Below are 12,224 nucleotides of genomic sequence, written 5' to 3' on the forward strand. Positions count from 1 at the left end.
TCAGCACTGGGGAGGTGGAGGCAGGAGGATCAGTAGTTCAAGACTTCAAGGCCAGCCTCAGGTACATGCCTCTGAGAGGGAAAAGAACCCAGATTTCAGACAGTGTTTGTTTTTAAAGGGGGGTACTTTCGAGTTTGTTTTTCTGTGGCTGTGATAAAACATTCTCAAAAGCAACTTGGGCAAGAAAAGATTTCTTTGGCTTACACTTCAAGGTCACAGTCCTTCTTGGAAGGAAGTCAGGGTAGGAACTGAAGCAGAAACCATGAAGGAATGCTGCATCCTCCTGGTTTGCTCTCTCTGGGTAATAATCAGCCGGTCCTGTTTTTTTTTTTTTTTTTTTTTTTTTTCTTTTTTCATTCTTTTCGAGATCCACTGCCTCTGCCTCCTGAGTGCTGGGATTAACATCATGTACTTCCATGCCCAGCTCCAGCCAGATTTTTTTATAGAACCCAAAACCACCCCCCAGGTATGAGACTGCCCCAGAGTGAGCTGAATCCTTCTATGTCAATTAGTAATCAAGAAAATGCCCCACAAAATGCCACAGACCAATCTGATGGAGGCGGCTTCGCAGTTTGAGGTTTCCTCTTCCCAGGTGACTAGTTTTTGTATAACTAACCAATTTAGATAGGTGTGTGTGTGTGTGTGTGTGTGTGTGTGTGTGTGTGTGGACCTGTGCTTGTTCATGTTGAGGCCTGAAGTAGATATCAGGTATCTTCTCTGATAGCTCTACTTTATTGAGGCAGGGTCTCTCTCTCTGAGCCAGAGCTGGTTTATTCCGGCTAGTGTAGCCCTCCAGAAAGCCCAGCTCTGGAATCTCTGTCTCTGCCTCCTGGGTGCTGGGATTTGACCAGGTTTTACTTGGGTTCTGGTTCAAACTCTGGCCCTCAGGCTTTCAGAGAAACTGCTCCCCCACTTCTCAGAGTAGTTTTAAAATCAGCACATATTTGTACATACTTACTAGGGTTAGTAAAATCATTGGACATATATATATAATATATATAATGATCAAGTCAGGGTAGGGCCCACCGTGTAACCCAGAAGTAAAGCTCATGTTTGCACATGTAAATAAATCCTGGATCCAATATCCAGCATGCAAATGTATGTGCGCGCGCACGCGCGCGCGCCGCGCGCGCGCACACACACACACACACAAATCAGGATAAGCATTTCCAGTTCCTCAAACATTTATCATTTCTTTATTACATTTTAATTTACTTTTTAAGATTTATTTTGGTTCATTAACATTTAGATAGTCTGTATTTTCCATGTAACCCTGGCTGGTCTGGTACTTACTATGTAAACTAGGATAGCCTGGATCCTCTCTCTGCCTCCCTCGGGCTGGGATTACAGGCCTGTGTCACTGCAGATGGCGGACAGGGGCACAGCTCCATACTACCACCTGCAGCCGCCTGAAGCGTTCCCCTAGGCTTTCAAGGAACTAAACTCAGGTTAACCAGAGATTCCTGGCATTGGTGTTAAAAAGAATTTCAGGAGTAGCCAGTTTATGGTGAAGCAGAAGGGGAGATTTTATTAATACAATTTTAATATAGGCTTAAGCACCAAAGTTAAGCAAAAGAGAAGCACTCAGAAGAAAATAAGAATATGATATGGGCTTCTCAAAGAGGAGTCATAGAAAGTAGAATGCACCCAAGTGTGGATATTCAGGCTCAAGGGGAGAGTATACTGGCTGGTTGTGTGTGTCAACTTGACACAAACCAGAGTCATCAGAGGAAGGCGCCTCAGTTGAGGAAAAGCCTCCTTGAGATCCAGCTGTAAGGCATTTTCTCACTTAGTGATCCATGGGCGGGGGGGCCCAGTGCATGGTGGGTAGTGCCATCCCTGGGCTGCTGGCTGGGGTTCTATAAGAATATGGGCTGAGCAAGCCATGGGAAGCAAGCCAGTAAGCAGGTGCCCATGGCCTCTGCATCAGCTCTGGCCTCCAGGATCCTGCCCTGCTTGAGTTCCTGTCCTGACTTCCTTCATTGATGAACAGCAATGCTGAACTGTGAGCCAAATGAACCCTTTCCTCCCCAACTTGCCTTTTGGTCACAGTGTTTTGTCGCAGCGATAGAAACCCTAACTAAGACAATTGGTACCAGTATAGTGAGCATTTCTGTGACAGACCTGACCATGTTTTGGGGAGGATTGTGGAAGGACTTTGGAACTTTGGTCTAGAAGAGCCACTGAATATTGAGAGACCTCAGTAGGATGTCCTGTGGGAACTTGGAAGATAAGAATATTGAGAGAAAAAAAAAAAAAAAAAAAAAGAATACTGATAGCAATGCAGAAGATGGAGGCCTGGCCTGTGAACTTTCAGAGGGAATATTAAAGACTCTACCAGGGCCATTTCCTATTTTGAATTAAGATCCTGTGGTTCTAGTTAGCTGTAGAAACATCTGTGATTAACAAGATACCAGAAATACTAAACAAAATTTTGCTTTGCTGATATACTTGATCTTGGTAGGCTGGAGCTAAGAAATTAATCATGTTTAAGAAGATACTTGCATAGGCCAGGCAGTGCTGGTGCACACCTTTAATCCCAGCACTCCAGAGGCAGAGGCAGGTGGATCTCTGTGAGTTCGAGGCCAGCTTGGTCTACAAAGGGAGTTCCAGGACAGCCAGGCCTGTTACACAGAGAAAGCCTGTCTCAGAGAAAGAAAAAAAAAAAAAAAAAAGAGATGATGATGTGATGATGGTGAATGATACCAGCGTCATTGAGGTGAAATCTTCTGGGAAGTTTTTCCTGAGAGCACAGAGAAGCTGTGTTCCAGAGGCAGCCAAGGTTGTACCTTGTGCTAGCAGCCAGACTTGGTAACTGTGTAAGAGTCACCCAGGTGGAACTGGTTTTGAAGGCATGAAGGGGTCACGGAGAGCAGCTGAGGCTTGGCACTGTGGGAGGCCAGGAGAGGCCACTGGTGAAGGTGCAGCCTCAGTGGCAGTTGAAGGCCCAGGACTGAAGGGGTCATGCAGAGAAGTTGAGGCTTGGTACCATGAAGAGAAGCTGTGGGAGGCTATTGGTGCAGCCCAGTTGCCGCAAGGGACCCCAGCATTTTGGAGATACTAGTGCCATGGGATGACCACCAAGAATAGTCGCATCAGTGGAGTGGAACCAGCAAGAGCCTAGGAGACGAGCTGTGTGTGCTGCAGAGGGCAGAGCTGGAAAAGTGACCCAAGCCCTTCGGAGGAGTCCAGAAGATCCTGAGTGAATCCCAGATAATTGAACAAAGAGTTATTTATGCTGCTGGAGTTGGTTTTGCTTGGTTCAAATTGTGACAGGGCCCTGGTTCTTCCTTTGAAGGAAGAATAGATGTGCTGAGAAGGTGAGATCAAGCAGGCCAAGAACAAGCCCTTCCTTCTTCCATTGTCCTTACATAGACTTCCAGCAGAAGGCGGGGGCCCAGATTGAAGGTGTGCCTTCCTGCCTCAAGATCTGTTGTCTTTTGCCTCAAGATCTGGATCACAAGTGTGCCCTCCATTTCTGGTTTATAGTTCATTCCAGATATAGTCAAGTTGACAACCAAGAACAGTCATCACAGAGAGTAATCAACCAATTATCTTAGTATTAACTGTATATACCTTTCGGTAACTCTCAGTTTTGTCTCAAAAGATTCTAAGAATCCTCACCTTTTTTTTTTTTTTTTTTTTTTAAGATTTACTTATTACTTATTTATAGCATGGGGCGGAGGGATTTGTATTGACAGCTGTAAATATAAAAAAAAAAAGAAAATTAAAAAAAAAAAAAAAAAAAAATTTACTTATTTATTATGTATACAGCATGTATGAACAGAAGAGGGCACCAGACCTTATTATGAATGGTTGTGAGCCACCATGTGGTTGCTGGGAATTGAACTCAGGACCTCTGGAAGAGGAGTCAGTGCTCTTAACCTCTGAGCCATCTCTCCAGCCCTCCTCTCACCCTTTATATATATATATAAATCTCCTGGATAGCTGAAATAAGGTGCAGCAGGGCAGAGTAGATGCAGTTGAGCTTTGAGGCAGGCCACAGTGCGGCCACAGTGCAGGTGTTTGGATGAAGCGAGAGCTGATGGGTACAGTGGTTCACACCTGTAGCCCCAATACTGTGAGTGATGAAGCAGAGGCGCTGCCCTACATTCAAGCCCTGCCTGAGGTACAAAGTCAGACTTTGCCTTAAAAATGAGTTTCAAAAAGGGCTAGGGAGGTGGCCCAGCCATCAAGTACTTGCAAGGAAGCTTGCAAACCTGAGTTCCAGGCACGGCCAGGGTGGCAGCAGAGGGTAGGGGTGAGGTGACTGCAGAATGTCTGGGATTTCCTGGCTCAGTATGGTTGAATCAGAGTTCTAATTGAATGCGAAGCTTTGCCTCAAGAAATAGGATAGAGGCCGAGGGAAATCATTCAGAGGGTAAAGGCGATTACTGTCAACCTGACGACCTCAGTTTGATTCCCAGACCCTACATGGTAAAAAGAGGGAATCCATAAGGCATCCTCTGACTTCCACACAAATGCCATGTACAAGCATGTATACACATAGCACACATACACACACACACACACACACACACACAAATATAAAAGATGGGGAGTGATTGAAAAGTCTCAGCATCCACTTCTACACACACTTGGCACACACATATGCACACAATAACTGACCAAATAATAAATGAATCGGAAGCAAGGACTCAAAGAGATGTTTGTATGCTCATGTTCATAACGGCATTATAACAGCCAAAAGATGGGAGCAGTTCATCACTGGTGAATGAATAAAGAAAATGTGGTATGTGCTTACAAGAGGATATTATTCAGCCTGAAAAATGAAGGAAATTCTGACACATGCTTCAGTATGGATGAACCCTGAGGACATTATGCTGAGTGAAATAAGCCACTCATAAGAAGAGGAAGAACAACAGAACACTGTGATTCTGCTGAAGTGGGGGAATCCTACGTCCATCCTTTTCTAATGAAGTCTATTTGCATGTGTTGGGAAGTAGATTCACAGCCACGGAAAGTAGGGTATTGAGGATGTAGCTGAGTTGGCGGAGTACTTGCCAAGACCAAGGTTCTGTGTTCAACCCTTAGAACTGGGGTCGGGGAGAAGGTAGAAGGCAGTTGTTGGGGGCTAGGAAGGAGGCAGAGTGGGAGTTAGTGTTTTGTAAGAGTATGATAAGAATTAATGGATGGCAGTGATCATTATAAAATATAAATAAACTTTATGCCATTCATCAACTGTTCACTGAAAATGGCTACTATGGTTAATTAAGTTGGTAAATTCTGTTTTTTTTTGTTTTTTTTTTTTTTTTTTCTGAGACAGGGTTTCTCTGTGTAGCTTTGTGCCTTTCCTGGAACTCACTTTGTAGCCCAGGCTGGCCTCGAACTCACATAAATCCGCCTGCCTCTGCCTCCCGAGTGCTGGGATTAAAGGTATGTGCCACCACCGCCCGGCAAGTTGATAAATTCTGTTGGGTAATTTATCACAATAAAAAAAAAGGAAACGCTGGGCTGGAGAGAGATGGCTCAGAGATTAGGAGCACTGGCTGCTCTTCCAGAGGCCCTGAGTTCAATTCCCAGCAACCACATGGTGGCTCACAACCAACTGTAATTTGATCTGGTACCCTCTTCTGGTCTGCAGGCAGAACACTGTATACATAATATATATTTAAGAAAGAAAAAAAAAAAAAGGAAAACCCGGGCGTGTGCCACACGTGTGCATAGAGGTGTCTTCAATCACTTTCTACTTTAAATTTTTTTTTTTTTTTTAAATTTTAGGGCTGGAGAGATGGCTCAGAGGTTAAGAGGAGCACGGACTGCTCTTCCAGAGGACCTGGGTTCAATTCCCAGCACCCGAATGGCAGCTTACCACTGTCTATAACTCCAGTTCCAGGGGATCCAACACCCATGGCAAAAACACCAATGCACATTAAAATAAATAAATTAATTTTTAAAAATTTTTAATTGTTTGTATGCTTGGGTGCTGGGGGTGGGTGAGTGTATGTATATCTGAGTGCCGGTATCTGAGGAATCAGAAGAGGGTGTTGGGTTCTCTGGAGCTGGAGTTACAGGCAGCTGTGAGAGTGACCTTTTTTTTTTTTTAAGTTTTTTTTTCGAGATAGGGTTTCTCTGTGTAGCTTTAGAGCCTTTCTGGAACTCACTCTGTAGACCAGGCTGACCTTAAACTCACAGAGATCTTCCTGCTTCTGCCTCCCGAGTGCTGGGATTAAAGGTGTGTGCCACCACCACCCCACATCATAATCTAGCACTTAGGAGGTGGAGGTAGGAGGATCAGGAGGTTTTTTTGTTTGTTTGTTTGTTTGTTGGTTTGTTTGTTTCTGGAGCTGAGGCCCGAACCCAGGACCTTGTGTTTGCTAGGCACGCGCTCTAACACTGAGCTAAATCCCGAACCCCCGATCAGTAGTTTAAGATCATCCTCAGTTACATAATAAGTTCCAGGCCAGTCTAGGTTAAATGAAAGCTTTCTTAAAGTAATGTTCACACAAAACTAGTGAGGCCGCTCCACAGGTAAGGGAGCTTACCTTGCAAGCCTGGCAACCTGAATTCATTCCACAGAACCCACATAAAGGTCAAAGTAGAGAGCCAACTCCACAGAATCGTCCTCTGACCTCCATACACACCCCTATCCACACACACATACTACACACCATTTATAACAAATACTACGTTTATTTTTGAGGCAGGTTCTCTTCGTATAGTCCAGGTTGGCCTGGAACTTACTATGCAGACCAGGCTGGCCTCACACTCAAGAGTTCTGCCAGCCTCTGCCTCCTGTGTGCTGGGATTAAAGACGTGCACGAAGTGAAAGGGGGAAAAAAGTGTCATACTTAGCTTCAGTTGCCAACTTGACACACCTGGGAAGAAGGAATCTCAGTTAAATAAGTGCCTCCTTTGGTTTGGCTCCACACGAGTCTGTGGGGACGTTTTCTTAAGTGTTAATAAAATGGTTCAGTCTCTTATAGGCCGTGCAACTCCTGGGCAGGAATCCTGGGCTCTACAGGAAAGCAGGCTAAGCAAGCCAGTAAGCAGCATTCCCTATGGCCTCTGCTTCAGGTCCTGCCTTGAAGTTTCTGCCCCGACTTCCCTTCATGATGGACTGTGAGCTGTACAATGAAACAAGTCATTTCCTCTCCAGGTTGATAGTCTTCATGGTGTTCATCACAGCAGAAGAAGCTCACTAAAACAAAATTTAAAAAATTTTAAATGAAACAAGTCTAGCTGGGCATAGTGGCTCACCTCTTTAATTCCAGCACTGGAGAGGCAGAGGCAGGAGGATCTCTGTGAGTTCAAGGCCAGCCTGGTCTACAGAGTGAGTTCTAGGATAACCCGAGCTGTATAGTGAGTCCCTATCTCAAAAATAAAATAAAAGCTAAGCTGAGACTGCTGGAGATAACCTTTTTAAGAAAAACTCCATGGGGCTGGAGAGGACTGACTGCTCTTCCAGAGAACCTAGGTTCGATTCCCAGCACCCACATGGCAGCTCAGAACTGTAACTCCAAGATCTGATACTTTCACACAGACATACATGAAGGCAAAACACCAAAACACATAAAATAAAAATAAATTAAAAAACAAAAAAATAAAAAATAAAAAACTCAGCTGGGCATGGTGGCCCAGGCCTTTAATCCCAGCACTCGGAGGCAGAGGCAGGCAGATCTCTGTGAGTTTGAGGCTAGCCTGGACTACAAGAGTAGGTTCCAGGGTAGCCAGAGCTACACAGAGAAACCCTGCCTCAAAAACCAAAACCAAACAAATATAAAATCCCCAAATGGACAGAAGACACCCAGGGAGAACTCACTTGACCCTAGTTGGGAAGTAGTCAGAGCGATGATGAAGCCAAGGGAAAGAGGATCTCTCTGGCCTGTCCAGGGAAGGACACTGCTTTCTTCTTGAATAATCTGCTGACAGAAAATCGGGCTGGGAGATTACTTACCAGCAGAGCACATGCTTAACATGCTTAAAGCTCTGAGTTCAATTCCCAGCATTATCTTTTTTTTTTGTTGTTGTTGTTGTTCAATTGGGAAATGGACAAGAAAAGCATGAAGACCCTTTACATCTGCCTGTGAGAGTTGTTGTTGTTACAAATTACTGCAGTGTGGAGGCAAAAATCTTTGGAAAAGGGTCTTGGTTGCTTGTTTTATGGGTAGAGAGTTGGGCTGCACAGGGATTACCTAGTCCCTTCCCATCCACCCAGCTGCCCTCTCTCCCCATAGCCTGCAATGGAGACACAGACCTAAACAAAGCAGAAACACATTCCTGAGTCCATTTTAGTCAGGGTTCAATGCCTCTGTTAGTCCCTTGGCTGCTTGCCTACAACAAAGGGAGAACCTACCCTTTGCTCCTGGGGGGATGGAGTGGATTAGTTGGGATCCGGAGGCTAGAGACTGACCCCTAGGACTCAAAGTAGATATTTACCCGATTTTTTAAAAATAAAGTCAGAGACTAGTTAAAGTGGTAAGGATGAATTTTAATCAGTAACAAACTGCTGGAATAAGAATTTAAGATGTTTTATTTTGAGAGAATGTTTCTCTGTGTAGCTCTGGCTGTCCTGGAACTTACTCTGTAGACTAGGCTGGCCTCGAACTCACAGAGTCCACCTGCCTCTGCTTCCCAAGTGCTGGATTTACAGGTGTGTGCACCACCACTGCCCTGGTGGAATAAGAATTTAGGAAGAAAATTACTCAGCTTGGATTTGTACAGAGGTGCTTTGAAAGGAAGAGAGGGGAGTAGGTGTCAAGCTGGGCTTCCTTGGGTCTGTTAGCTGACTGTTAATGAAGTTAGAATTCTAATCTCCCACAAAGACTACGAGACACAGCATTGTAAATATGTGGATTTTTGATCTTTGAGATTCTTCTGAGTTGTAGGAGATTTAAATATCACATACATCTCAAAGGATAAGAGTCACAATTATTAACCTGTTGTAGAATATTACTTTAAGGTGTGTTACTTTTGTTTATGTTGCATTTTTTTAACTCTGTGAAGCTGTGTTACTGTGCCTGTCTGAAACACCTGATGGTCTAATAAAGAACTGATGGCCAATAGTGAGGCAGGAGAAAGGATAGGTGGGGCTGGCAAGAGAGAGAATAGATAGTAGGAGGACTCTGGGAGGAGAGAAGAAGTGAGAGAAGGAGGACATCAGGGGCCAGCCATCTAGCTACACAACCAGCAACGGGGTAAGGAAGAAAGGCAGACAAGAATAGAGAAAGGTAAACGCTAGCCTGGAGAGATGGCTCAGAGGTTAAGAGCACTGACTGCTCTTCCAGAGGTCCTGAGTTCAATTCCCAGCAACCACATGGTGGCTCACAGCCATCTGTGGTGAGATCTGGTGCCCTCTTCTGGTATGCATACATACATACAAACAGAACACTGTATACATAATAAATAAAAAAAGAGAGAGAGAGAGAGAAAGGTAAACGCCCAGAGGCAAAAGACTACAGGTTAATGGAAGTTAAGGAAAGCTGGCTAGAAATATGCCAAGCTAAGGCCAAGCATTTATAATTAAAAGTAAGCCTCTGTGTGGTGATTTATTTAGGAGCTGGCTGGTGCCCCCCCAAAAAAGAAAAACATTAACCTTTGGTAAACCCTCCAAGAAAGGGAGATTTGTATATAAGTATGTGCACATGTGAATGTAGGTGCTCCTGGAAGCCAGAAGAGGCCCTAGGATCCCTTAGAACTGGAGTTACAGGAAGTTGTGAGCAGCCATATGAGAGCTGGGAACCAAATCCTGTCCTTTCTAAGAGCAGCAAATGCTCTTAACCAGTGAGGGGGCCTTTGCAAAAACAAGGGCTCTTAACCACTGAGGCAGTTCTCCAGCGCCCCGAAGGATGATCTTCATTGTAAAACAAAACAGGTGGGCGAGGTGGTGTAGCACACATTTAATCCCAGCACTTGGGGGCCAGAGGCAGACGGATCTCTGTGAGTTCGAGGCCAGCCTGATCTACAGAGCGAGTTCCAGGACAGCCAGGACTGTTATGCAGAGAAATCATGTCTCAAAGACAAACAAACAAAAACAACCAGGGGCTGGAGAGGGGGCTCAGAGGTCAAGAGTACTTGCTGCTCTTTCAGAGGACCTGGTTCTAGCACCTGCATGGAGGCTTACACCTGTCTGTAACCTCAGACTTAGAGAATCCAATAGCACTTCGGCACTAGCTACATAAGTGTTATACAGACATAGAAGCAGTCAAAGCCCCTGTCATAGTTCAGGTTTCTATTGCTGTGAAGAGACACCATGACCACAGCAACTCTTAGAAAGGAAAATATTTAATTGGCCATGGGAGGGTGGGGCTGGCTTACAGTTCCAGAGATTCAATCCATTATTGTAATGGCAGGAAGCATGGCGGCGTGCAGACAGACATGGTGCTGGAGAAGGAGCTGAGAGTTCTACATCTTGATCAGCAGGCAGCAGGGAGAAACTGCCACACTGGGCATCCACCCAACATCCTCTAACAAAGCCACAACTACTCCAACAAGGCCACACCTTCTAATAGTGCCATTCCCTATGGGCCAAACATTCAAACAGATGAGTCTGTGGGGGCCATTCCTATTCAAACCACCGCAGCATCCTACACATAAAGGATTTTTTTCAAAGTACATTCCAGGATGTGGTGGCTCATGTCTATAATCCCAACCTGCAGGAGGATAAGGCAGGAGAATCCAACATAGATTCCAGGCAGGTCTGGCTTACAAAGTGAATTTAGGCCACCTTGGGATACATAATAAGAGAAAAAAGCACGGACAGAAGAAACCTAGGGGCCCAGAGCTAATGAACCAGAAACTTCTGGTTTGATCATGCTATTTAGGGGATGCAATACACACCAGTTTGAGAACCATTGGCCAGTTAGAGAGGTTTGAAGGTTAGATGTGCCATCAGTTAGGAACTTCCTGATGACTTGAAGCTAGATTTGAAAGTTGAGGAAAGAACTGGCTAAGACTGGTGTGGATGAGTATTTAAAATGTGTGCATGTTACCCTAGAGAATAGGAAGCTAAGGGCATCTAAGAGACAGAAGTCTGAAGTGAGGAGATGCCCTCGTGGAAGAGGGCTGTAGGGCGCCTACAAGACACTTCCCAGGTGGGGTACACAGTCTAAATGAGGACAAACCCCATTCCCACATCGCTGCTGGGGCCCCTCTTCCCAACAGCCTAAACCTAGCGGCCTCACTGCAGCTGCAGCTTGCAGGGCCAGGGCATGAACCCAGCTGGCTCAGGTCGTGGCTCTTGGCAAGAGCAAGTACAAACAGTCCCCTTCAGCTGGGCTCGGCCGGCCGCAGCTGATCACAGCCCTGTGTGAGAGGCATCCTCAGCTTATTCGCATCCTTTGATGTGAACCAGGTACCAAAGCCTGGCTGGGGCGCCACAGACTGCATCGCGCAGGTTTCAGGTGCCCGGAGCTGCGTGGCTGGGAAACAGAAGAAGACGCCCCTTAGTGCTACGCCTTAACCCCCTAAATCCAGGCAGAACTACAAAGACCATGATCCCAGATATGGGAGTGCATTGCTTTCTGGGAGTGATAGTCCCCCCATGTGGAGCACTGCTGGCCGATCCTGCCCCGCTGGACTACATATCCCAGCGTGCCTGAACGAGTTGGGGGATAGGAGGGAGGGGAGAGCCCTGGAGGATGTGAATGGGGAGGGGGCACCCGCCCCCTTCCCCCACCCTTCCCTTTTGCTGGGCAGGGGTGGGGGGAGGGGCCGGGCTGAGGCTGCAGCCGCGGCGCTCCGGGAGGGCAGGGCCAGGCAAGGGCGGGACTGGCCCAAGGCAGGCGATCTGGAGAGCCTTGAAGCTAACGGGTCCGGGCGCGGGAGGCGGCGGCGGCGGCGGCAGCGGCGGCGGCAGCAGCTTTCTGCACGGGCGGAGGCGGCGGCAGGAGCGGCAGGCATGGCCCGCGCGGCGCCCAGCGCAGACTGAGGTGCGCGGGCGGGATGAGAGAGGGAGGGATGCGGGGCTCCCCGGGCCCCGTGCTGCCCCAGCCCTCCTCTGCGGGCAGAGGGTTTGGCTCCGAGGCCCAGACCCTTCGGGTCCAGCCCAGCAACTTCCCCCGGGTCTGGGCGCCGTGTGGGCGGGGGTCTGATTGCCTTGGCCTCGATCAGGATCCCCGCCTTCAGCTCCTGCCTATCTCGCAGCTCCCAGTCTTCCAGGCGCTCCTGTGACACGCCTTGCTGGCAGCCCCCAGCCCCAGCCCTTGAGAACCCTGTCCTGGTCCACACTTCCACACCCCAGGTATGGGTACCTCCAGCCTCCG

At 47.0% G+C, this 12,224-nt stretch overlaps 1 protein-coding gene across 1 annotated transcript in view; it reads left to right on the plus strand.

The window, feature by feature from the left end:
- Window positions 1–11,591: 11,591 nt before the first annotated feature.
- The window catches only part of LOC119088084 (uncharacterized PE-PGRS family protein PE_PGRS54-like), a 37,491-nt gene continuing 36,858 nt past the window's right edge, over window positions 11,592–12,224 (plus strand). The window contains exon 1 of the mRNA XM_037206276.1: window positions 11,592–11,891. Within this exon, the coding sequence (XP_037062171.1) occupies window positions 11,607–11,891 (285 nt within the window). The 5' untranslated portion in view covers window positions 11,592–11,606. The remainder of the gene's footprint in view (window positions 11,892–12,224) is intronic.

The sequence above is a fragment of the Peromyscus leucopus genome, chromosome 5 (genome assembly GCF_004664715.2).
Source record: "Peromyscus leucopus breed LL Stock chromosome 5, UCI_PerLeu_2.1, whole genome shotgun sequence".
Taxonomy (NCBI): domain Eukaryota; kingdom Metazoa; phylum Chordata; class Mammalia; order Rodentia; family Cricetidae; genus Peromyscus; species Peromyscus leucopus.